Source organism: Amblyomma maculatum, chromosome 1, assembly GCF_055883805.1.
Source record: "Amblyomma maculatum isolate TAMU_Amacu chromosome 1, ASM5588380v1, whole genome shotgun sequence".
In the NCBI taxonomy this organism is placed as follows: domain Eukaryota; kingdom Metazoa; phylum Arthropoda; class Arachnida; order Ixodida; family Ixodidae; genus Amblyomma; species Amblyomma maculatum.
Genome location: NC_139344.1, coordinates 480,591,991 through 480,615,048, shown reverse-complemented (window position 1 = coordinate 480,615,048; position 23,058 = coordinate 480,591,991). Strand labels below are relative to the sequence as shown.

General features: G+C 47.5%; 1 protein-coding gene across 6 annotated transcripts in view; it reads left to right on the top strand.

Moving 5' to 3' along the window:
* The window catches only part of spg (dedicator of cytokinesis spg), a 430,105-nt gene that overhangs the window by 33,377 nt on the left and 373,670 nt on the right, over positions 1 to 23,058 (top strand). For all 6 annotated transcript variants that reach the window (XM_084607325.1, XM_084607299.1, XM_084607317.1 and 3 more), the window contains 2 exons: positions 15,736 to 15,776; positions 18,438 to 18,493. In XM_084607325.1, the coding sequence (XP_084463451.1) occupies positions 15,736 to 15,776; positions 18,438 to 18,493 (97 nt within the window). The remainder of the gene's footprint in view (positions 1 to 15,735; positions 15,777 to 18,437; positions 18,494 to 23,058) is intronic.

Here is a 23,058-nt window from a genome sequence, read left to right as displayed (position 1 = left end):
TCCTTCACATGTAACTGTATCGCTAAGGCTGTTTTGGGCCCCTTTAAGGCTTGCTTCGTTAGTCCGACAAGACGCTCTTAGAAGCCGCCCCACCATGATCCGCGTTCCACAATAAATTTCCATTGAACACGCGAGTTTATAAGGTGATCTTGTACCGGGTCGCCTCGCATGACATCCCAGAGGCAGCCCAAATCCCTGATGACCTTCTTGAACGTGAGGGCATTATCACTGTAGATGGTGCTCGGAAGCCCTCGTCTGGCAGCGAATCGCCGAAACGCGAGCAAAAACGAGCCTGCCGACATGTCGGTAACCAGCTCCAGATGAATGACCGCGCAGGTGAACAGCGCTGCATAGGACTTCGTAGGCGAGAGCCCTTTGACGACAAGTGGTCCCGTAAAGTCGACGCCTGTCACCTGAAAGGGTTGGGCTTCTGTTATGCGGTCTGTTGGTAGCGGAGCTGCCACTTCGTTTGCCGGCTGTACGTTGAACCGCTGGCATGTTACGCATTCCTTTACTATTCTTTTCACCAGCTGCCTTCCTCCGATCACGTGATATTTTTCTCTGAGCAGTAGTGGGAAAGCAGCTTCGCTAGTTGGCTTCCCTTTGGTATGACGACGGGATGTTTTGAGTCGTAGCTCAGGTGGCTACGTTGTAGCCGTCCGTCTATCCTCAGAATTTCATTTTCATCCACCACAAGAGAAGCATTTCTGAGCGGAGAGTCGTTGGGCACTGCTTTCTGATTTCGAACGCTGTGCAGCTCCTTGGAAAAGCCTTCTCTCTGCTCATTACGTATCCAAAATAGTTCGGCCCGATCTAGCTCTTCGGGTGTGATGGGTCCGGCTTCATCGCTTCGTCGTCTTGCCTTAAAGATGAAACGAAGCACCCAAGCCGTGACTCTGATGAGTCTCTTGAAAGAGCTGTAGCTGCTAACGTTCATTAATGCAGGCGCGGTCACCTGAGACGTCATGGCCGGCAGTGCCTTGGTTGACTGCCTGCTCTCTGATTCCTTGTCTGTGAAGGTTGCTTGCACCAGTCCATTTGGCCACTCGCTTTCCTGTGCGCAGAGCCACTTGGGTCCCGTCCACCACATCTCACTAGCCACAAGACGGGAAACTGTGACGCCATGCGTCAGGAGTTCCGCAGGGTTCTCTTTCCGTGGGCAGTGCCTCCATTCATAGCATCCGTTGCTTTGCTGTATCTCACGGACGCGATTTTGCACAAACTGCTACCAGCGTTTAGCGTCACCTCGAATCCAATGGAGAGCGACCGCGGAATCGGTCCAAAGAGTAACGCAATCAGGGTGCTTCCCGAGCGTCTTTACTATGTAGCTGCACAATCGAGCTGCAAGCAAACATACCATCAACTCCAGCCTTGCTAGTATGAGTTCTTTAAGTGGAGCCACCCTCGTTTTGCTCATTACAATCATTGAAGTTAGGCCATCTTCCGAAGCAATGGTGAGGTGGGCGACCGCCCCATAGGCCGCGGGACTGGCGTCTGCAAAGATGTGCAGGTGCGTTTTTGTAGCCGGCCTGCTAAGTCCGCTCCATAGTACCTGGTACCTGTATCTGGGGAAGATGTTTCAATTCACAATACCAGGTTTTCCAGCCTTCAGCTATGTCGTTTGGTAGGGCATCGTCCCATTCGACGTTCTGGCGCCACAGCTGCTGAAATAGGATCTTAGCCTGTACGATAAAGGGTGACGGCCATCCCAGTGGGTCATAGATCCGTGCGGTAGTTTGCAGCATGGAACGTTTGGTGTCTGTCTCCATTGTGTTGGCGCAAAGGTCAGGCGATCGGTAATGGGGTCCCAGGTCAGTCCCAGCACCTTCGGTACCCCAGAGAGGAATTCTAGAGACTTATTTTCGCTGCCGGCTTGCCCAAATAGTCGGCGTAGCCTTTCGTTATTCGACGACCACTTGTGCAACTTCATCGAGGTGGAGTGGAAGATCGCGTTGGCTTCGTTGTAGAGCTTCAGAGCCCTCTCTTCGTCATCTGTGCCGGTTAGTAGGTCGTCTACATAAAGGCTTTGCTGCAGCTGGCTGCCAGTGTGGGGAAACTCTTCCTCGCAAGCCTTCAAGTGGTGCTGAAGGGTAGCGGAGAGCAGAAACAGGCTTGCGGCGGTTCCAAACGGTACTCGCTTCATGTGCCACATTTCAATGGGAGGCAACAAAGTACCGGCCTGAGGAGTCTCTCGGAACCAAAAAAATCGCAGAGCGTCTCTGTCTTGCTCTCGCACTCCAATTTGCAGAAAGGCCTGCTCAATGTCCGCGATAAGCGCAACTCGATACTTGCGAAAATTGAGCAAAAGCCCGACAAGGTCTGTCGTTAAATTGGGTCATGTTTCAAGGTTGTCATTAAGACTTTTTGTACTTTTGGCGTGGGAAGAAGCGTCAAACACAACTCTCAATTTTCTGGAGTCACGGAGCACTGCTTGATGAGGCATGTGGTAAATGCAGTGGTTGTGGTCGACCTTTTCTTCTACGCGTTCTGCTATGTCCAGAATACCGTACTGCCTGATCACCGCGGCGTATTCTTCGAGAAGGTCAGGAGCCCTTTTGAGTCGGTTTGCTAATTGGTTGAGACGCTTCAGAGCGATTTCTCGGTTATCCTCGAGCGAAATCTCGGATTTCCAAGGCAACGGAACCTCATAACTGTTACCGACTCGCTTGATGTTGTCCTCAGAGAACTCTAAAGCTTGACATATTTTGTCGTTCTCCTCGACCTCCTTTACTCCAATTGATTCCAAATCCCAGAATTTGGTCATCATATCTGTCGTCTGCCTCTCGATTACAGATGTTTGTAGTGCCACGGTTTGGAAGCAGTGGATCTGCTCAGCATCATCCTCAATGGGCCCTTGAACAGTCCAGCCCGTTGATGTTTCCGCTGCTCTCAGTCGGTTTCCCTAATTTGACCGATCTACCTGTGGTCAGATTTGATGAGCAGATCAACACATTCTGTCCCGTTATCGTTTGAGAATTCGGCCGGTTCGTAACCAAGGTACTTTAGTCGTTTCATTATTCTCTCTGGTGGTGAGGGAATAGGTTGATTGCAGATGGTATCTGTTTCCAGTACTTCGAGTTCCCGCTCGTCTCCGCAGTTAGTCTTTAGTGTAACCTTTACTCTTCGGAACTCGCGTTCGTTTTGGTGGCCTCCGAACACACTGACGGTCAACCTCTCATGCCCGAGAAGCGTGCATCCCAGTTTCCGCGAGGTGTCAGCAGTGATGTAAGAGCGCTGACTTCCTCTGTCGAACAGAACTCGTACCTGAGCCTTGCAAGTCTCTCCACCACATAATGCAGTTGCGGTCTGCAGCAAAACGGTTTTTTTGGAAGTAGAGCCGTTTCCCGTTGTAGTAGTTTTGAGGCTTACTTGCACGTTTGTTACGGTGCGGTTCAGTTCAGGTGGTTTGTTACCGGTGTACGAAGAGTCGCACATCGTGCTGGCATGCTTTTTGCAACATTTGTTGCACTGCAGGCTTACGCAGAATGCTCATGACTGATGTCCAGATTTCATGCACTTGAAACATCGGCCGGACGACTGCAGAAGTTGCTTCTTTTTTTCTAACGTTTTTGCGGCGTCACAGCTTGAGGTACATGCTTTGTAGTGCATTCAAATTCTCCCGACTTTCGACCTCTACTCTGAGAAATGAGAGCAGCTTTAAAAGGGAAGAAACAGTACCTTGGCCGCTTTCGTTCGTTGCATGTGCCGACGCATCGAAGAGGGAGCTCTGTTCGCAGGCGAGGCTGTCTGCGTCCGCAACGCACTTTCTGCTGAAGTCCAACAGGATGCCACGTGGCATCCCTCTTTGCACGATCGGAAATAGCATCGAGCTGTAGGACTCCAGCTTTTGTCCGAGCGCCTCGAGGCCTTTGATGTGTGCCGCCAAGGTGTCGTAGAGACGGCGAAGATCACGGATATCTTCTAATGAGCGCATGGGCTTCAAGTCGATCAGCCTCTTGAGATGTTCCTGAACCAGAAGCTCCTCGTTGCCAAACCGTTTCTTGAGCAGCTGGATGGCATTGTTGTAACACCTTGAGGTCGGTGGAAGACCAGTGAGTGCCGCTGCCGCGTCACCTGTGACTGATGCTCGCAGGTAGTGAAATCTGTCTATGTCAGACAAATCTTTGTTTTTATGTACAACCTGCTCAAACACTTCCCAAAAGGTTGCCAGTCAGACCGTCTTCCTGTGAATTTCATTAGGTCGATCTTCGGCAGCTTCACTCTTGTCTTCCCAGATGTGGCCGTCTGAGGGGCTGGCGTGGTCGTTTGAGTGGTTGGCGTGGCCGTTTGACTGATGATGACACTACCTGCCGATTCCACGGCAGCCTGCATTGATAACGGACCACTATCCACTTGGAGCTTTAGTCCAGCAAGGCAGGTTATGATCCGGTCTTAATATTCAAATACTTGCTCGTAGTCGTTTTCTGCGTCATCTTCCGGTACCAATGATTCAATTTCCATATTGACAGTATCAAGTTTCCAGCTTGCCGAGTCTAGCATACAGCAATGTAGCTTCAGTAGTTGTGAGTGATGTTTGCTGCACGTTGACTTCGTTGATGACCCTTGTAACTTGTGAGCGCAAAACCTTCCGTTTCTTTAAAAGGTGTTCCATTTTCTTCGCAATCAGTTAGCCAATAATTAAGCTCACCAGATCGATGACATCGGTAGTTGTGACCAATCGTTGCCGAGAAGTCGCTGGCGTGGATGCGTTGAGGTGAGCAGTGAAAGAAAGTGTTCAGCTCACAAATCCACGGCAGATCGAGTCCCGGGTTTTGGCATCAAACTTTTTGTCGGTCTTAATCGTTGTGGTCGTTGCGTCTGCGTTGAGATAATTTGGTCACAGAATAAAACTCCGGTGAAACTTGACAAACTGATTTAATGGCGACATGGAAGAAACTTTACAGAAATTCAAACTGACGACCGTTTTCTTCAGCGTCTTGCAAGCTACTCCGAGTACGGTTGGCCGCGTTTGTCTTCAACGGCGCCAGTGACGCGGGAGGGACGCTTTGAGGGGGCGACGAGCCGCTGGTCGACTCGCCGGGAGTGGCCAGGAGCAGCCGTGCCATTTCCCAAAAAGCACTGCGGCGCGTACACACACACACACACACACGCACGCACGCACGCACGCACGCACGCACGCACGCACGCACGCACGCACGCGCGCGCGCGCGCGTGGCCGCTCGGCCAGCAATCAGGGGAACAAAACAGCCATCTCCTGACACGTCCCTCTGATCTGGTTTTTGTCCGTTTTTGTCCTCGACAGTATTTAAAAAGTAAAGACAGCATTATTGTCAGGCAGATAGCCAGTCAAATGCTAAAAATACAAAACAAAAAACAGTAACCAATGCCAAAACAATTAACACGGCTAAACAGCTAAAACCATTAAGAGATGAAGCAAAGACAAACGGGTGACATTAAAAAAAACAAAGAAAAAAAAACACGTATGACCAAACCGTGCTTCCAATGCACCACAAAACACCTACACAAACAGGAAGAATTAAATGACAGACAGGCACATGCAAACAAAAATGCCATACATGTACGCCGAAATGCCTAGACGAAGTTAAAATGCAGGGTCCTAGCACTCTCCAAGAACGTCACTTCTTTCTCCTGAAGGGAAATTGAAGGGGTGCTGATGCACGCATCCGCAGCCTTTTCAATGAAAAAACCTTCAATCACCTCTCTTTTTATTTTGCTCCTTGCGGTCGCGAGAAATTTTGTGTCGTATAACAATGGCTGACATTGATGGTCGGTTTGATTACAGTGCTGTGCCATGTGGCTCCCAGTCTCATTTTTTACGTTCAGGGCGTGTTCTACAACTCTTTCGTTAAAACATCATCCCGTCTGGCCAATGTATACTTTGCAGCATGTTAGTGGGATCTGGTACACTACTCCTACTCGGCGTTCGGTGTACTGCGTCACATGCTTTATGTCACATCTGGCCTTCCTCTGTCGGTTCACCATCGGGACAATTTTTTTCGACTTAGTAGGGGCAGAAAACACAACATTCATACAGTACCTTCCGGCTACCCTCTTGATATTGTTACGTATATGCTACTAAAGAGGACGACGATGGACTGCACAGTGAAAGACGACGAAGCTGAAGATACGGTTGGTGCTTGCCTGAACACCTACATCTCTCATCACCTGTTGTGGTTTTCTCTGTTGTGGTACTAGCCTTCTGCCACGTATCATCTTGGTGGAGGTGCTGGGTAAATCAAGATCCCGGTACGTGCCGATTAGCCCATTTACGCTGCCAAAAGCTGGATTTGCGAAGCGGCCGCCACTTACCTGAGATCGCAACCACGTCTCAGACAGCCACGATGACCTCCGAAGCAGCCCCTACCACCGAGGGAACATCGCCTCAGCCAGTTGTTCTAACAAAAATTCGCCACCCTCCCATCTTTAATGGCGACGACAACCCAGACGTTGACGATTGGCTAGATGAGTATGTGCGCTGCAGCCGGAACAACCACTAGGACGCCACCATCATGCTCGTTAACATCATGTTTTATTTGGCGGGAACAGCTCAAAGCTGGTTTCAAAACCACAAACAACAGCTCGTTACCTGGGATATCTGCAAGCGAAAGCTTAAGGACTTGTTCGGGAAGCCAATTGGACGTGCTCTGGCTGCAAAAACGGAGCTTTCTTCTCGTGTTCAATCCCCCACGAAGTCTTACCTCGCCTACATTCAGGACGTGCTTGCTTTGTGTCACAAGATCAACACCTCCATGCCGGAAAGTGACGAGGTAGGGCATATCCTCAAGGACATCGCGGATGATGCATTCTACATCGTATTCTGCATGGATTGCTCTACCGTCGACTCGGTGCTTCAAGTCTGCCGAAAATTCGAGCAGGCTAAGCAAAAGCGTCTCGTACATCGCTTCGAGCGTCTTCCGAACACGGCGGCTACTTCATCCTGCGATGACCTGGCTCCTTTGCACCAGCCTCTTCATTCCACGACCGTGACTCGGATCATCCGCAGAGAACTCGAGGCCCTAATTCCTGCACCACTCCCGTCTCTGCTGCCCGACACCATGGCTATGATACAGGCCGTTGTCCGCCAGGAACTTGCAAACGTCGGCCTCTCCTCTAGCTCCGGGCCGCCCCCGCCACCATCGCACCCTGTTCCTTTAGTGGCAGCTACAACCACCAGCACAGCCTCCCCACGTCGTTACCTTGGTCACAGTCCTGCAGAGTGGCGCACCTAAGACGACAGGTCAATCTGCTTCATTTGCTGTCAAGCCGGCCACACTTCGTGGTATTTCCCCACCCCTCACTGACCGTCAGTATTACTTGGACCTTGATGCTTTGCTGCCCCACCAGAGGAGCATTGCCCCGCCTATGATCGACCTGGACACTTTCCTCCTCAACCAGATGAGCCTCGCTCCGAAACCGTCCCAACTGCTCATCGCTACAGCCAATCTCCATCTCCCCGGGCTCGTCGATCCCGTTCACCGGTACCTCGTCGCGGCTCCTCCCCATCATACGCCGCACCTACTCGGAAAACTAGCGAATGCAGCACCCGGGAGTGACGCTGCATTACCGACCCGGACTGCCAGCTCAGTTATGAACCTGGCACCTAGACGTAATCTCATTGATATTCTTGTGGATGGAGTCCCAATTTCTGCACTTATTGACACTGGCGCCCACATTTCTGTCCTTAGTTCCTCGCTCCGCAGAAGCCTCAAGAAAGTCCTCACACCCGCCACCTCATCTACCGTTCATGTTGCGGATGGCAACACAGCTACTGTGATTGGTATATGTACTGCACGCATTAGCATTGCCGCCCGCAACATCCCTGTGTTATTTACAGTCCTCACCTGTTGCCCTCAAGCCCTCAAGACGTTATATTAAGCCTCGACTTTTTAACTGCACACTCCACTCTCATTGACTGTTCTTCTGGACTGCTTCATCTAGACCTGCCGTTTTGTCCCGATGAACAAGATCATGCAACTTCAACTCTTCGTCTTCGCTCCGCTGAATTTACTCGCCTGCCACCTGAAGCCGCTGTGTATGTGCTGATGACGCCTTTCCCCTCTATTCCTGATGGCGACTATGTTGTTTCTCCCTTAACCGATGTGACTCTTCAGCGTAGCATAGCCCTCCCTCACAATATCATGCATGTAGCGAATAACCACACTTATCTTCCAGTCCTGAACTTCAGTTTTTTTGTACAAGTTCTTCCTGAGGGCATTTCTCTCATCGGACTGACCCCCTTGTCTGACTTTAATGTGTGTGCACTTTTACGTGACCCCACTGCTGGAGTATCGACACGGCATGTGCCATCCTCGCCTACGGAGGCCCGCATATCAGGAATGGTAGCTCCTGACTTGTGTCCTAATCGTGCTCAAACACTTACCAGCGTTCAGACCTCATACAGTGACATTTTCGATTTTGGTAACCGACCCTTGGGACAAACGTCCCTCGTTACTCACTGTATCGATACCGGAGACGCCAGTCCAATTCACAGAAGACCTTACCGAGTTACCATTTCTGAACGTCGTGTCATACAAGATGAAGTGGACAAGATGTTGGCAAGAAACATTATAGAGGCGTTGCCAGTCGTACTTGTTAAAAAGGACAATACCTGGAGGTTCTGCATTGATTACCGACACCTCAACAAAGTTACAAAGAAAGACATTTACCCACTTCCCAGGATAGATGATGCCCTCGACTGCTTGCACGGTGCCAGTTATTTCTCTTCGATTCATCTTCATTCTGGTTATTGGCAGATCGCGGTTGACGAACGGGACCGAGAGAAGACCGCCTTCGTCACTCCCGATGGCCTGTACCAATTCAAGGTGATGCCTTTGGCCTGTGTAATGTGCCCGCTACATTCGAGTGTATGATGGGCTCTCTTCTACGTGGTTTTAAATGGACGACGTGCTTATGTTATCTCGATGACGTCACTGTCTTTTCTTCGATCTTCTAAGAGCCATCTTCACCGCCTTGATGCCATTCTTGGAGTCTTCCGAAGAGCTGGCCTTCAGCTGAATTCAAAGAAGTGTAACTTCGGCCGACGTCAACTCAAGGTACTCGGACACTTGGTCAAAGCTTGCGGCGTTCAACCCGACCCCTACAAAATTCGTGCTGTAAGCGCATTTCCTACACCCTGCTGTACCAGTGACGTTCGCAGTTTTCTTGGTCTTTGCTCATATTTTCGGAGGTTTGTCCCCAACTTTGCGGACACGGCCCGTCCACTCACCTTTCTTCTGAAGAACAACATTCTATTTTGCTGGGGCCCAGAACAAACTCAAGCCTTTTCTGCGCTAATTGCAGCTCTCGCCAACCCGCCTGTCCTGGCTCACTTCAACCCCTCAGCACCGACGGAGGTACGCACCAACGCCAGTGGTCACGGTATTGGTGCCATTTTTGCCCAGCAGCAAACCGGTTGCACTCGCGTCCTTGCTTATGCCAGTCGCCTCCTTTCAGCGGCTGAGCAGAATTATTCGATCATAGAACGTGAGTGTTTAGCCCTCGTATGGGCCATTATAAAGTTTCGCCCTTACTTGTTTGGCCGCCTGTTCTCCGTCATCACTGACCACCACGCCTTATGTTGGCTTTCTTCGCTGAAGGACCCAACTGGTCGTCTCGGGCGTTGGGTGCTGCAACTTCAGCAATACACTTGGTCGGCGTCTACAGATCCGGCCGGCTACAAACTGATGCCGATTGACTGTCCCACAACTATAGTGCCTAGAATATATTGGCTAGTGTGCCGACCGAGGACTCCCGGGTGGCACCATGAGCAATGAATGCCGGCGGCCGCCGCGAGGAGCGCTGCAAACTGGGTGGGTACCAGCCGCGCTGTCTGCTGCTTACCGCGCTCTCACATCTTCGGCAAGAGGGCTGCTTGCACCGCATTTCAGCTCTCATTAAGTCGCAACAGACCTCAGCTATAACTGAAGCCGCTGACTACAAGTTTCAGGGTGTGTGTTTTGTCTTGGACTGGAAGCGGCGCACATATTTAACGCTTCTTGCTTGTGAAGGATTCTGCGAAGTTTGAGCATCTTAGCCTCGGACATCCCGTGCTTACAAAGGGAAAGCCAGAATTTCTATTCTAACAACAATTAAAGCATAGGCATTTATTGATATAAAATATATTTGTAATCTCTGAAACAAAGTGAAATGCTTCATTTTTATTGACATATGGTTCTTTCTGCGCACTGTACACTTGCTGACAAGTAAATACGTACGCGCAGTTTTATTTATATATTGTATATGCGAACAACACAGGAAACAAAGTCACGCAACACTCCTCTTATGTATATGTAATAACAAACACAGGCACATGTGGCAGAATTGCATGAACAGCAGAGCACAAACGAGGAACCTTTACTTACAGCGGCTAAGGTACATTGCGGCCTGTGATTGCACACAAGGTTTTGCCGAAGTCAGCATCTTTTAAATGAAAAAGCTGACAAAGTTTTTTTTTTTTTTCTCAGATACACAATATAGTGCACGAGACACGGCCGGTTCATCGCGAGGAAGCTCGTTGGTAATGCCGCGCTTACGGTGAAACATGCGCCTAATATATAACTGCATCCATATGACATGTGTAGCGCAAAAGGACAATCGAGGGACACAGAAAAGGTACACAACACAGGTGCTGTCTGTCGCGCCTGATTGTGTACACTCTTTGTGCTACACACATGGAGCACCGTTGCCGACTCGCCCAAGTTTCCATCCTTGTGAATATAACTGCATGCTCTAAAAATGTTTCTCGCCAACAAAAGCAGTTGCCGTTTACCTTCAGTCATTTCTATCGATGCTTCGTTCCCATTGTACAGAATGCATACTTACGTAGCATCAGATAGCGCAGTAATACGTACGCTCCTTGTTCTAGCGGTAGCCCGTTTGCCAAAAAAGAAAGTCTTCTCTGTGCATCACCGCTTTCTCTTTGGCATTTTTCTCTGCAGTTTAGTGAGAGGCACTGGGGAAACAACAATCGAGAACCGCGCTTCACCACTGGCGACACAGTGAAAAAACAAGGGATACAGGCGAGCACAGAACGCGTGCACAAAACGCGAAAAAAAAAAAAAACGATGCAATCGTCGCCGAGCAGGTAGAAGTGACTCGCATGAGCAAACACCTACACCGTAAATAAACTGCTGCACCTTCGTGAAAGCAAAAGACGCGCAGAAGCAGGTTTAACACGCACGCACAACACCAACAGATTGCCGTATTCTGAAGCGAGAAAACTTCGTCATCTGCTCAGGTGGTACCCTCCCGACAAGCAGCGCCCTCTGCCGCTAACGATTGGCTTTCATTGCAAACAGCGCCATCCTCACCCATAGAGAAGCGCGGGCGCTCGTCACACTAGCCAGTATATTCTAGGCACTGTACCCACAACCCAGTAGATCCGCCGTCTGAAAGTGAGTGTGACGATGACCCCTGTGTGTTGTCGATCTCTGACCTTTTAAACATTCGTCATGAGCAACGCTTAAATCCCAAGCTTTGCGGCATTATCAACCGCCTCGGCACTGATCACCCTGACGCTACCCTTGCTTTGTATGTGCTCCACAATGGCATTTTATATAGGTGCAATATGCGACCAGATGGCGCTGAGCTTCTGCTCGTAGTCCCCGACTACCTGCGTACCACTGTTCTTCAACAGCTGCACGACGCGCCCACTGCGGGTCATCTTGGCGTATCTCATGTGTACGACAGCTTCTGCCAGTGCTTTTTTTGGCCAGGCCTCTACCGCTCTGTTCGTCGTTACGTGGCTTCTTGTGAAAGGTGTCAGCGACGGAAGAAGCCCTCGGTTGTGCCTGCTGGATGCCTACAGTCGATAGACCATCCCAATAGACCCATTTTCCCGAGTTGGCCTTGATCTTCTTGAGCCTTTTCCTCTGTCTGCTTCGGGGAATAAATGGATTGCGGTGGCTAAGGACTATACTACGCGCTACGCCATTACACGAGCGATACCCACCAGCTGTGCAACTGACGTGGCAACGTTTCTCCTCCACGACGTTATCCTGCTCCACGGTGCACCACACCAGCTGTTCACTGACTGTGGTAGCTGCTTTCTTGCTCGAGTAGTCGAAGAAATTCTCCAATACTGCTCCATTAAGCACTACTTCACCACCGCTTACCATCCACAAATGAACGGCCTCACCGAACGCCTCAATTGCACACTCACGGACATGTTGTCAATGAGTGTATCGGCTGATCACCATGACTGGGATATTACCTTACCGTTTGTGACCTTTGCGTTTAATTCATCCTTTCACGATATAATGGGCTACTCGCCCTTCTACCTTCTGTTCGGCGGTGACCCTTCCATTTGACAGCGTACTGCCTCCCACCGCTAATGCAAGTTCCTATGTTCGTGACACCATATCCCGAGCTGACGCCGCCCGTGTTATTGCTTGCCGCCGACTGGCTTCCTCCCAAAGCTCTCAAAAACGCCGCCATTATTCTCGTCATAGGGAGGTCCACTACTCTCCGGACTCTCTTGTCTTGCTCTGGACTCCCGCTCGTAGAATTGGGCTCTGTGAGAAGCTCTTGCCTTGCTGCACAGGCCCCTACCGTGTTTTACGGCCAGTCAATCCCGTGACATACCCTGTGCATTCACACCGACAGTTTGATATGCCCCGTACAGAAATCGTTCACGTCGCTCGCATGAAGCCGTACCATTCCAGCTGTAGTTCCTCGACGTAGAACGCACCGGGACTGTGCTTTTCGTGCCAGGATAATGTTACGTATATTCCACTAAAGAGGACGACGATGGACTACACAGTGATAGACGACGAAGCTGAAGAAACGGTTGGTGCTTGCCTGAACACCTATGTCTCTCATCACCTGTTGTGGTTTCCCCTGTTGTGGCTAGAACTGGCATATTATGTAACAGTTTATGTATGTATGGAACAAATGCCACAGGTTTCCTTTCACTTTGCTTAACCTTCTGTAAAAGTGCTTCGCACAATCCTGAAATAAGAGATATATAGTAGTAACTTTAAGTAGGAATAGTAATAATTTAAAATTTCCGCCTGTGTATTAGCTTTATGACCTCACCCATCTACGCTGTGGGGGAGAATAGTGCTGCAGTTTCTTTGCTATCAACTCATGCCAGATCGGTGACCATTTTGGCCCACTTCGCACCGTGCAGTTTTCCAACTGTCCTTATCTAAGACTGGCCATAGGGTTTTCCTGGCAGAAAATACTGGAGTGGGTTGCCATTACCTTCTCCAGTGGATCACATTTTGTCAGAACTTTCTGCTGTGACCTGTCTATTTTGGGTGGCCCTACATAGCAGAGCTCACAACTTCGAGTTTCGCAAGCCCCTCCGCCACTACAAGGCAGTGATCCATGAAGGGATCCTGAAGATTGAAATTGAATGAGCCTTAGCCAGCCTTGCTAAGAACAAAGCTAGCGGAATTGATGGCAATCCAGCTGAGTTGCTTCAAAACCTTAACGATGAAGCTGTTAACATTCTGCATACATTATGTCAGAAGATTTGGACAACCCCGCAGTGGCCACAGGATTGGAGGAGGTCAGTTTACATTGCCATTCCAAAGAAAGGCAGTGCCAAAGATTGTTCCAACTACCGCACGATCGCGCTTATTTCGCTGCTAGCAAAGTGATGTTAAAAATCCTCCAAGGTAGGCTGCGGCAGTATATGGATCGGGAGCTGCCGGACGTGCAAGCTGGGTTTCGCAAGGGAAGAGGAACTAGCGACCAGATTGCCAACCTTCGCTGGATCATGGAAAAGCAAGAGAGTTCCAGAAGCTCGTCTACTTCTGCTTTATTGATTATGCGAAAGCGTTTGACTGCGTAGATCACAGTAGATTGTGGCAAGCTCTCCAAGAGATGGGAGTTCCAGTTGACCTCATCTGTCTCCTCAGGAACCACAGTCAGAACTCAGCATGGTCTTACTGATTAGTTCCCGATTGAGAAAGGAGTGAGACAAGGCTGCATACTGTCGCCCTGCCTATTTAACCTATATGCTGAGTGCATCATGAGGAAGGCCGGTCTGAACGAGTCTTCAGCTGGAGTGAATATTGCTGTAAAACGTATCAACAACCTTAGATATGTGGATTTTTTTTATTTTATTTATTTATAGGTACTGCGATCTGGTACAGATCGTAGCAGGGTGGGAAAAACAAAGAAAGTAAGTGGACCTCAAGAGACTTCTGATGCGTGTACAAGAAGAGAGTGAGAAGCTTGGGCTTAAACTTAAAAGACAAAGATCATGGTGTCTTGCCCTATTAAGTCCTGGAGCTTCAAGGGACAAGAAGTGGAAGCCATGGCAGATTTTCTCTTCTTGGGCTCCAAGATAACCCCGGAAGGAGACTGCAGCCATGAAATTAGGAGACGCCTGCTTCTGGGAGAGCCATGGCTAACCTTGACTGCCTAGTAAAGAGCAGAGACATTAGACTGCCAACCAAGATCCGTATAACTCGTGCTATGGTTTTTCCAGTTGTGATGTTTAGATGTGAGAGTTGAACTGTGAAGAAGGCTAACCGCCGAAGAATTGACGCTTTTGAATTTCGGTGCTGGCGGAGGCTCTTGAGAGTTCCTTGGACTGCCAGAAGATCAAATCAGTCGATATTGTCTACCATAAACCCTGACTGCTCATTGGAGGATCACATTCTAAAGTTAAAGCTTAGCTACTTTGGTCATCTGATGAGAAGAGAGGAGTCGCTGGAGAAAGCTTTGATGTTGGGAAAGGTTGAGGGTTAACGGAGAAAGGGTAGGCAGCGAACGCGATGGTTAGATGGCATCCTCGAGGCGCTGCAGATGAGGTTATGTGATGTTAGGAAGATAGTGACAGACCGTAAAGCATGGCGTGATATGGTCCATAGGGTCACGAAGAGTCGGACATGACTGAACGACTGAACTGAACTGAACTTATCTAAGAACATTGGTTTGGGAGCACGTGAAAAGGCGTATTCCTTGCACTGCTCATATATGTTGCTGCACCTAGTAAAGCATCTCAGATGCCAAGACCATGCACAACCTTAAGCCAGAAATTAAGCATCATAATAGCTTCCTTGGCTGGTTGAGTAATTTGCTAACTAGTGTAGCTTATGTGTAGTGGACCAGCATAAAGGCATAAAGGGACTTCGAGGAAAGTGGCTTGAATGCTTTAAACAGAAATTTCTAATATTTCAAGCATAACATAAGTACAAGTAAGGACAGTTTCATATTCAAATTATTCAGTTATGTATTTTGGCATGCGGCTCACCCTTCCCCAGGTATTTATTGTGTGTTGTGGCAAAGCTTGAGGCACTCGTGGAGCTATGGTAAACTTCCTTTTCTTTTTTTGGGGGGGGGACGTGGACATTTTTTAAGAAAAAGGAGAAAGGTTAGCCAGCCACCGAATTTTTATTTGTTGTAGGCAGTCATTGCACCTGCCACGGCTTAGGTGGGGGACGATGGCCGTTGCGGTATGTGTCTTTCTCTCCCTCTTCTTTTTTCTTCTCTACTTTCTTCTGTCCACATGAGGCAGCGGAGGTGGCTCAGCTACAGAGTTGCACAATAATGACAATTAGAGATGCTGAATGAGTCTGTCACTTTACAGAGTTTTGTGATGTCTTGTAAACGAAGGTCTTTGAAGAGTGATGGGGCATTATTTCGGGCATTATATGTGAAGTGGCATGTACCACTTGAAAACTGTTGTTTTTCTTTTTTTTTAACTGCTTATGCCATCTTATGCCTTTCCTGGACAGTAGATGTGTCTTGTAGAGAGATTTGAACTCCTTAAGACTAGAGTGAATTCAATCTTTGCAGGCTGGTTCAGGGGCCACCGTATTGGGGACAAGGCACAAAAGGTGAGCTGGTTTTTGCACATTTGACCCGACACCTTTGAACTGCACCATCTTCATCTGACTAAGAAGTACTTTGGTTTGGGCTAGTTGGTTCATAGCTGATGTTGATTCTTAGGACGGCGTGTTTTGTTGTTTTCGTGTTCCTTCTCTGTCTTCATCCCTTTCGTGCCGCCCTAAGAATCCATCTGATTCTTTCCTTTTAGAGCATAAGCTGCACACTCGTGCTCGTATTTCATCTCGCTTGGTCCGAATGACCTTGAGCTGGCTCCGAATGACCTTTAGCTGCGGCCGAATGACGTTGAGTGAACACAAATGCTGTGCTTTCCTTTCCAGGAAAAACCTGAATAAGTAAAAATTAAAAAAAAAAATCATGAAATAAAAAGGGTGTGGCATTAACCTAATTAATAAGTGTAGGTGTCCACCAAGTGTCCACATCCTTCCTGCAAAAACTAACTTTAAAAATATTTAAAAATAATTTAATCATAAAGTGGTGATTGGTATCTGTCACACTTCTTGGTAGACACCTGAACCGTCCTTTAGGGGAGGGAGGAAGGGGGAATGAAAGAAAAAGAGAAAAAGTGTGGTAGTCGAGGGCTACAGGATGATCTCGACCACTGGAGGACCTTTACCATGCACTGAACACTCCTTTGCATTTTGCTTCTATCGCAATATGGTCGGGTACAAGCTCGGGAACTCCGTTCAGTAGCTGAGCGTCTGGATTCAAAACCTTGCTTAACAGAGTTTTCGTTCGTATAACTTGGTTCAAGCCATGTTTATTAAATGAATGTTATTTTTTAAATTCACTATTCCAATATTAGGAGGGAAGATATTTCTGTTTCTTAGGTATGTAAACTGTTTAGCCCCCTAGGTTCTCAGAAGAGAGAAGAATTTTTGTAAACATTTTTAATGCTTCGAAGAAATGGAGATGGAAACTATACTTTCCTATTTTTAAGGAATAGCAGCGCGGGGACGAAGGACAAAGAAGAAGACAACACCTGCGCTGACTATCAACTGCAGTTTATTAGAAAGAAACACGCAAAATATACTCTTTTCACAACCAAGAGCGCATGTGCAACACCAACCGCCAAACTCAGTCTTTTGAATCAAGATACTATATTAATTCACAGTCATGAACAGATACAGAAGGGTCATGATTTTTATGAATATGAAACTCTTCACTGATTTCTCGTTAGTTTATCTTTGTGTGGGTACAGAAGTTTGGTTTTATTAAAAAGGGGGAACACGTGACTTTTCAGAACAATTCAGTTGGTTGTTAAGCAGACAGTTCCTGTAATGCAGAGCAAGATTTGAGGATGGAGCGCCCTTCAATGAAGTGTAGTGGTCACGTAAGCAGGTATTTAGGGACCTTCCCATTTGACCTAGGTAGGTCTTCCCGCATGTGAAAGGCACTCCATACACAACTCCCTCTGCGCAACAGACAAACCTCAAGTCATGAGTGAAGTTCCGTTGGTGGTTCTTTTTGCCTTGTGCACCAAAGGTGCGCCGTCAGAGACGGTATATACGTGTTGCAGCGGAAGTTCCTTGAGCCAGAGACGCCCCGTCGGAGACGGTATGAGCGAAGACTTGAGGGCAGGAGTTGATGAGAAGAAAACTGAATTTTATACACACAGCAAATATTTACAACATTTACAGCAGAGATACAGATTGGAACCGGCTAAAAGGGAAATATTCCCACCTCGGCATAGCCGACGATGCCGAGCATCAAAACCTAGTCCGGAACGCCGGACTATGCCCTCGGGCTCGGTTTTAACCTCGTTAGGTCCAGCCCTAAGTTCCGCGACGACCAATCACAACCAACATCAACCTGATTGGTTCGTTCGGACGTCCAGCGCCCCCTTCAACTTTAAGAGAACTAAACCCTCTCTCATAAAAAAGGGAAAGGCAAAATTCCTAGGGTCACGTCCTTCCATTGGGCGCTTGCATTGAATGAGCTTCTCAGCTGCCCCCTCGAGGTCGAGATAGCGCGCTCAGTGTAAAAAAAAAAAAAAAAAGAAAGGAAAGAAAAGAACAGAGCGGTCCTGTCACGACCCACCTGTCGTCACGAGTGCGTTCGCCACAGCGTTCCATCGGGCCCGCGCTAATCTAGTGCCCGTCGGTCCCTTACATCATGCTTTGTCTGGCACCCTCTTTTCGTTTTTCTTCGTTTCTTTTCATTTTCCCTTGTTTTTGCCTCAACCATGGTGCATATTTTTCCCAGCTTTTTGGGTGCAGAAAAAAGAACATCTGCTCCATATCTGCTATGTTTTGCATGTTTCTTTCTAATTAAATGCAGTTGATAGTCAGCGCATGTGTTGTCTTCTTCCTTGTCTTTCGTCATCGCGCTGTTATTCCTTAAACATGTACCAACTAGCTCAACTCTCCGTTCTATTGAACTATACTTTCCATTCGTTACATGCGGATGGCAAACTTGGGAAGTGTTTTTTTTCACTGCAGCAGTATTTTCCGCTTTTTGCCATCTTGAGAAACTTGTTCTTTTTCAAGTTCTAGTTTGGTAACGTGAAATAGTGCAGTTTGGTAAATTGTCTTTTGACAAATACTCGAAGTAGACAGCACACACACTGTTGTATGTGTGTGCTGAATAAGAATCAAGGTCTGCCTGATATTATTGTATCTCATAGCCTGAATGCTTGTTTTTGTTTGCAGGGCATCTTCCCAGCATCCCATATCGCTGTCAAACCCTGCCAGGTCACTAATGAAGGGTAAGCACCTGGATTCTGCACCCTACATATCCTTACTTTGCTTGAACTGGCATGTTTAGATTTTCTTCTTTCCCATGTACCGTAACAGAGTGGAATTCACACTGGCACAATGGGGTACAGCGCGTAGGGATGCTACATTTTGGTTTTTCAGTTTACTTCCTACTCCTGTATCTGTACTTAGTTCTGCTTGGATTTGGTACATAGTCTGCAGTCAGTTCAGTTCAGTCGTGTCCGACTCTTCGTGACCCTATGGACCATGTCACGCCACGCTTTCCGGTCTCTCACAATCTTCCTAACATCACATAACTTCATCTGCAGTGCCTTGAGGATGCCATCTAACCATCGCGTTCGCTGCCTACCCCTTCTCCGGCGACCCTCAACCTTTCCCAACATCAAATCTTTCTCCAGCGACTCCTCTCTTCTCATCAGATGACCAAAGTAGCTGAGCTTTAACTTTAGAATTTGACCCTCCAATGAGCAGTCAGGGTTTATGGTCGACAATATCGACTGATTTGATCTTCTGGCAGTCCAAGGAACTTTCAAGTCTTCGCCAGCACCGCAATTCAAACGCGTCAATTCTTCGGCGGTCAGCCTTTTTCACTGTCCAGCTCTCGCATCCATACATCACAACTGTAAAGACCATAGCACGAGTTATACGGATCTTGGTTGGCAGACTAATGTCTCTGCTCTTTACTAGGCGGTCAAGGCTAACCATTGCTCTCTTTCCCAGAAGCAGGCGTCTCCTAATTTCATGGCTGCAGTCTCCTTCCAAGGTAATCTTGGAGCCCAAGAAGAGAACATCTGTCACAGCTTCCACTTCTTGTCCATTGATGCTCCAGGACTTGATAGGGCAAGACGCCTTGATCTTTGTCTTTTTAATGTTCAGTTTAAGCCCAAACTTCTCACTCTCTTCTTGTACGCGCATCAGAAGTCTCTTGAGTTCCACTTCACTTTCTGCCATTAAAGTGGTATCATCTGCATATCTAAGGTTGTTGATACGTTTTCCAGCAATTTCACTCCAGCTAAAGACTCGTCCAGACCGGCCTTCCTCATGATGCACTCTGCATATAGTACCAGTAAATAAATAAAAAGTGAGCCTGATATTTGTTTTTGTCCGGAGGTGGTGTGTCCAGCCAGTGTCTGTTGTGAGTGGTTATTGGAAAGTGGTGATGGGAGTGTCTGTGTCGCTACCAAGCACGTACACTGCCATGTCTGGATGCCCCACCTAATGTTAAGTGCTGTTTTGCACCCTGGTGCTTAACCTGGTTGTGCCTCTGGGCATCTGTAGAAGCACAATGTGCAATGCCCAGAATGGGTGTATGGTGATGTGAGGGGAGCACTGACGGGGGCTTCTTGCGGTCACTACAGTTAGTCAGCAGGAACTAGGGAATCACTATTAAGATGCAAATCTAATGATTCTGTCAAATGACAGATGGCTGTTTGGTTACTTCTCTCAGTGCATTATGTGGTCCAGCCTTTGGGCTGATCTCCAGTGACGTATATTCTCTGGATGGAGCAGATTCCATTGTGCACTCAAAGGGCGCACCTAGGAGTAAAAAAAATGATAACAAACACATGGTAACCACTTGCATCTGCAATATCAGCCATTGTCTTTCGGGCTGGTCATTGGATGGCCCGAGTTTTCATTGCTATGGAAAGGGAAAAAAAAATCATAATTTTAATTTTTTTTCTAAACTCACCAGCTTATACCCAGATGACACCACCCATATAGCTGGCGTAGCCCGGGTACTGTTGACTGTGAACAGAGTACAGTGTGGTGCCAGAGTCGTTCAATATGGTCATGAAACTTCTCCGTTACTCTATGGGAGAGCTTGTTACGATGCCAAAAGCGGCTGCACAGCGGCACTGGCATCGATGTCTATCAGAAGATATCTGGCTAATGTGTGGCAAAGGGGAGGTACTGATACTAGGAGATATGAATGCTCACATAGAAGAATTGGATGGATTTGTACACTGCTTCGTAAAAATGATGTTGACAGTATGGGAGCAGTACGGCCTTGTTATTGTAAACAGAGAAGCAAAATGGGGGGGGGTGATGGCGTAATCACGTGGGAATCTTGCATTTCCCACTCCACCGTTGACGGGAGATTTATATGAAAGACTAGATGTGATGGAAATAGACGTAGAAAGCGTAAATAGTATTTGGAGCGATCATAAACGGTTAACAGTAAGGTTTGGGTATAGCGAGAAGGATAACGCTGGACCACGGAAACATGATATACAGTGCGGATCATGGTGGAAGAAAGAGAGGTGCTCCAACGGCGCCGCGAGGAGCGGCCGCTTAGTGTGACTTTTACGCATGATGCGGCCGCCAGGGGCAGCACCGGTACTGGGGGCCTATCTCGTCGCTCGTTTCGCTTGCGTTTCTATGGGCGCGCCTGGGACGGGCGCGTGATTTTGACACATAGGGATGTTCCCCGGCTTGATTTTTTTTTTTGGTGGAAGGTATGCACCTTTGTATTTCTGCCATTTTTCTGGGTTATAATTTGACTCGGGGCCGGATGAATCATTTCTAAACTGATATGCAGCTTTGTGATTTACGACAAACACGAATAATAGAATATTTACTGAAAGTACTCATGTGAGCGTCGTGTAAAAAGCATCCAAAGGAGTGCAAGACGACCATGTAAGCCTTCACAGCTGCCAACATGTGCAAAGTTTTAGGTACTGTCGCGCCAAAAAAAAAAGATAGCAGTTATGCTCGCACACTCTAATGTTTGAATTTCTTTTCGCCGTTCTTTTTTCCAGTTGATAACAAAAAACGCTAATGTCCTGATTTATTTTATTACGGACAATTGTAGAAGGCTTTTGCTGCAACCCGAAATATGACTCAAGAAATTTAAGCAGCGGAACCCGCAGGCGCGCCTTTGCGCGCATTTCTTTTTATTAGCATGCAAATGTGCATGTCGTGCATTAAAGCTCAATTTGAAGGTATGATGATATAGTGCGATTCCATGTAAGATCAAACGAAGGATGGCCGGCTGACTTTATAAATTGATTTTAAAATTTGATATATTGTTGACCGAGGACTGGAAAGAAGATATCTGCAATTGGTTTTGCTGCCAATTTTTTTTTTCGGGGTACAGGAAAATAATAATAACGAATGGAGTGATGCGGTTACGGTCTCTGCTGTTTTTGAGAACTTTCGTTATTGATTAGAGAAAGTATAATAAAGTTAGGAAGCTAAAAATGGTCTCACTAAAAATATGCAAGTTTTTGTTTGTATTCAATTAATTTTAACTTTTTGTGAAGTGTAGGTTTTTCATTTGCATGAACAATAAAGGAGAGGTTGGTGCCGCATAGCGGTTCCGGCTACTGCTTCCCACCAAATTTATAAGAAACACCTGGCCTGTTTTTATAATATTTCTTAAAGTATAATAATTGGTTCACAGGAAAGGAAAGGCGCAGTATCTGTCAAATGTTCTGTGGACACCTGAACCGTGCCTTAAGGGAAGGGAGGAAGTTGGGAGTGAAAGTGGAAAGAGAGAAAGGGGTGCCGGTAGTGGAGGGCTTAAGAATAATTTCGACTAGCCGGGGATCTTTAGTGGCTGTTCCTGGCCCTACGGGGCTGGGACCGGGAGGTCAACGCCGCTTGTGGCGAGGGCTAGCTGGCCACCGAACTTTTATTTTAATGTGCACTGACATCGCACAGCAAACGGATGCCTCTTTTTTTCTCCTCCATCGAAACGCAGCCGCCGGCGGTCGGGATCGAACCCTGGTACTTGGGCACAGTAGTCGGGCATCTTAACTACTGCACCACCGCGGCGGGGTGAAATCAGCCCAGGAAATGAAATTTTGTCTATTTTGCAATTTGTCTCAAAAAATGTTTCTGGTAGAGCGGCAATACTTCCACACTATGTTCTCAGCATATTCACCTATCAAGCTGCGAAAGCTTATATTTATATAATGTTTCAATACAGATGTACGATCGCACTAATTTCAAGATAACTGTGAACAATGAAAATTTCTGAAGACAACTTTGTCCCCCTACTGTTTTACTTCAGCTTTCAAATTCATTGAAAACATATTGCATAATTTCGTTGTGCTAGTAACTGTGGCCACTCTGCACAACGCGATTTGTGCAATTTGTGAATCGCACGCTATTTTCCAACTGTGGCATAATATTGTATTTATTCATTTATGTCTCCAAGTTGAAAATTAGGAAATTTGTACGTGTGGCGTTCCTGATGCGCTTGTGGCATCGGGCAGCACAGAGATGTTTTTCGAATTTTACCTTCACCAAAACACGGATTGCACAAAAATACGATAAAGTGCAATGAGCAAGCAACATATTCCAAATATTATTAGTGAAATGAAATTGTGAAAATCACGGGAACCGCCTCATTAAAAAAGAATGTTTTTTGGCTGCAATCGTTTACTTTAATCATTCGACGACGCACATTACCTTCATTCCTGTGCACAGTTTCTTTGTTTCTTTCGCACAGTCCAGGCTATGCGTGTTGGCATGAAGTGTGAACCACAGATCGAACGCGCGGCAAAAGACCCAGTCTGACCGTTTGGATGCCATCGTCTGAGATAGGCAC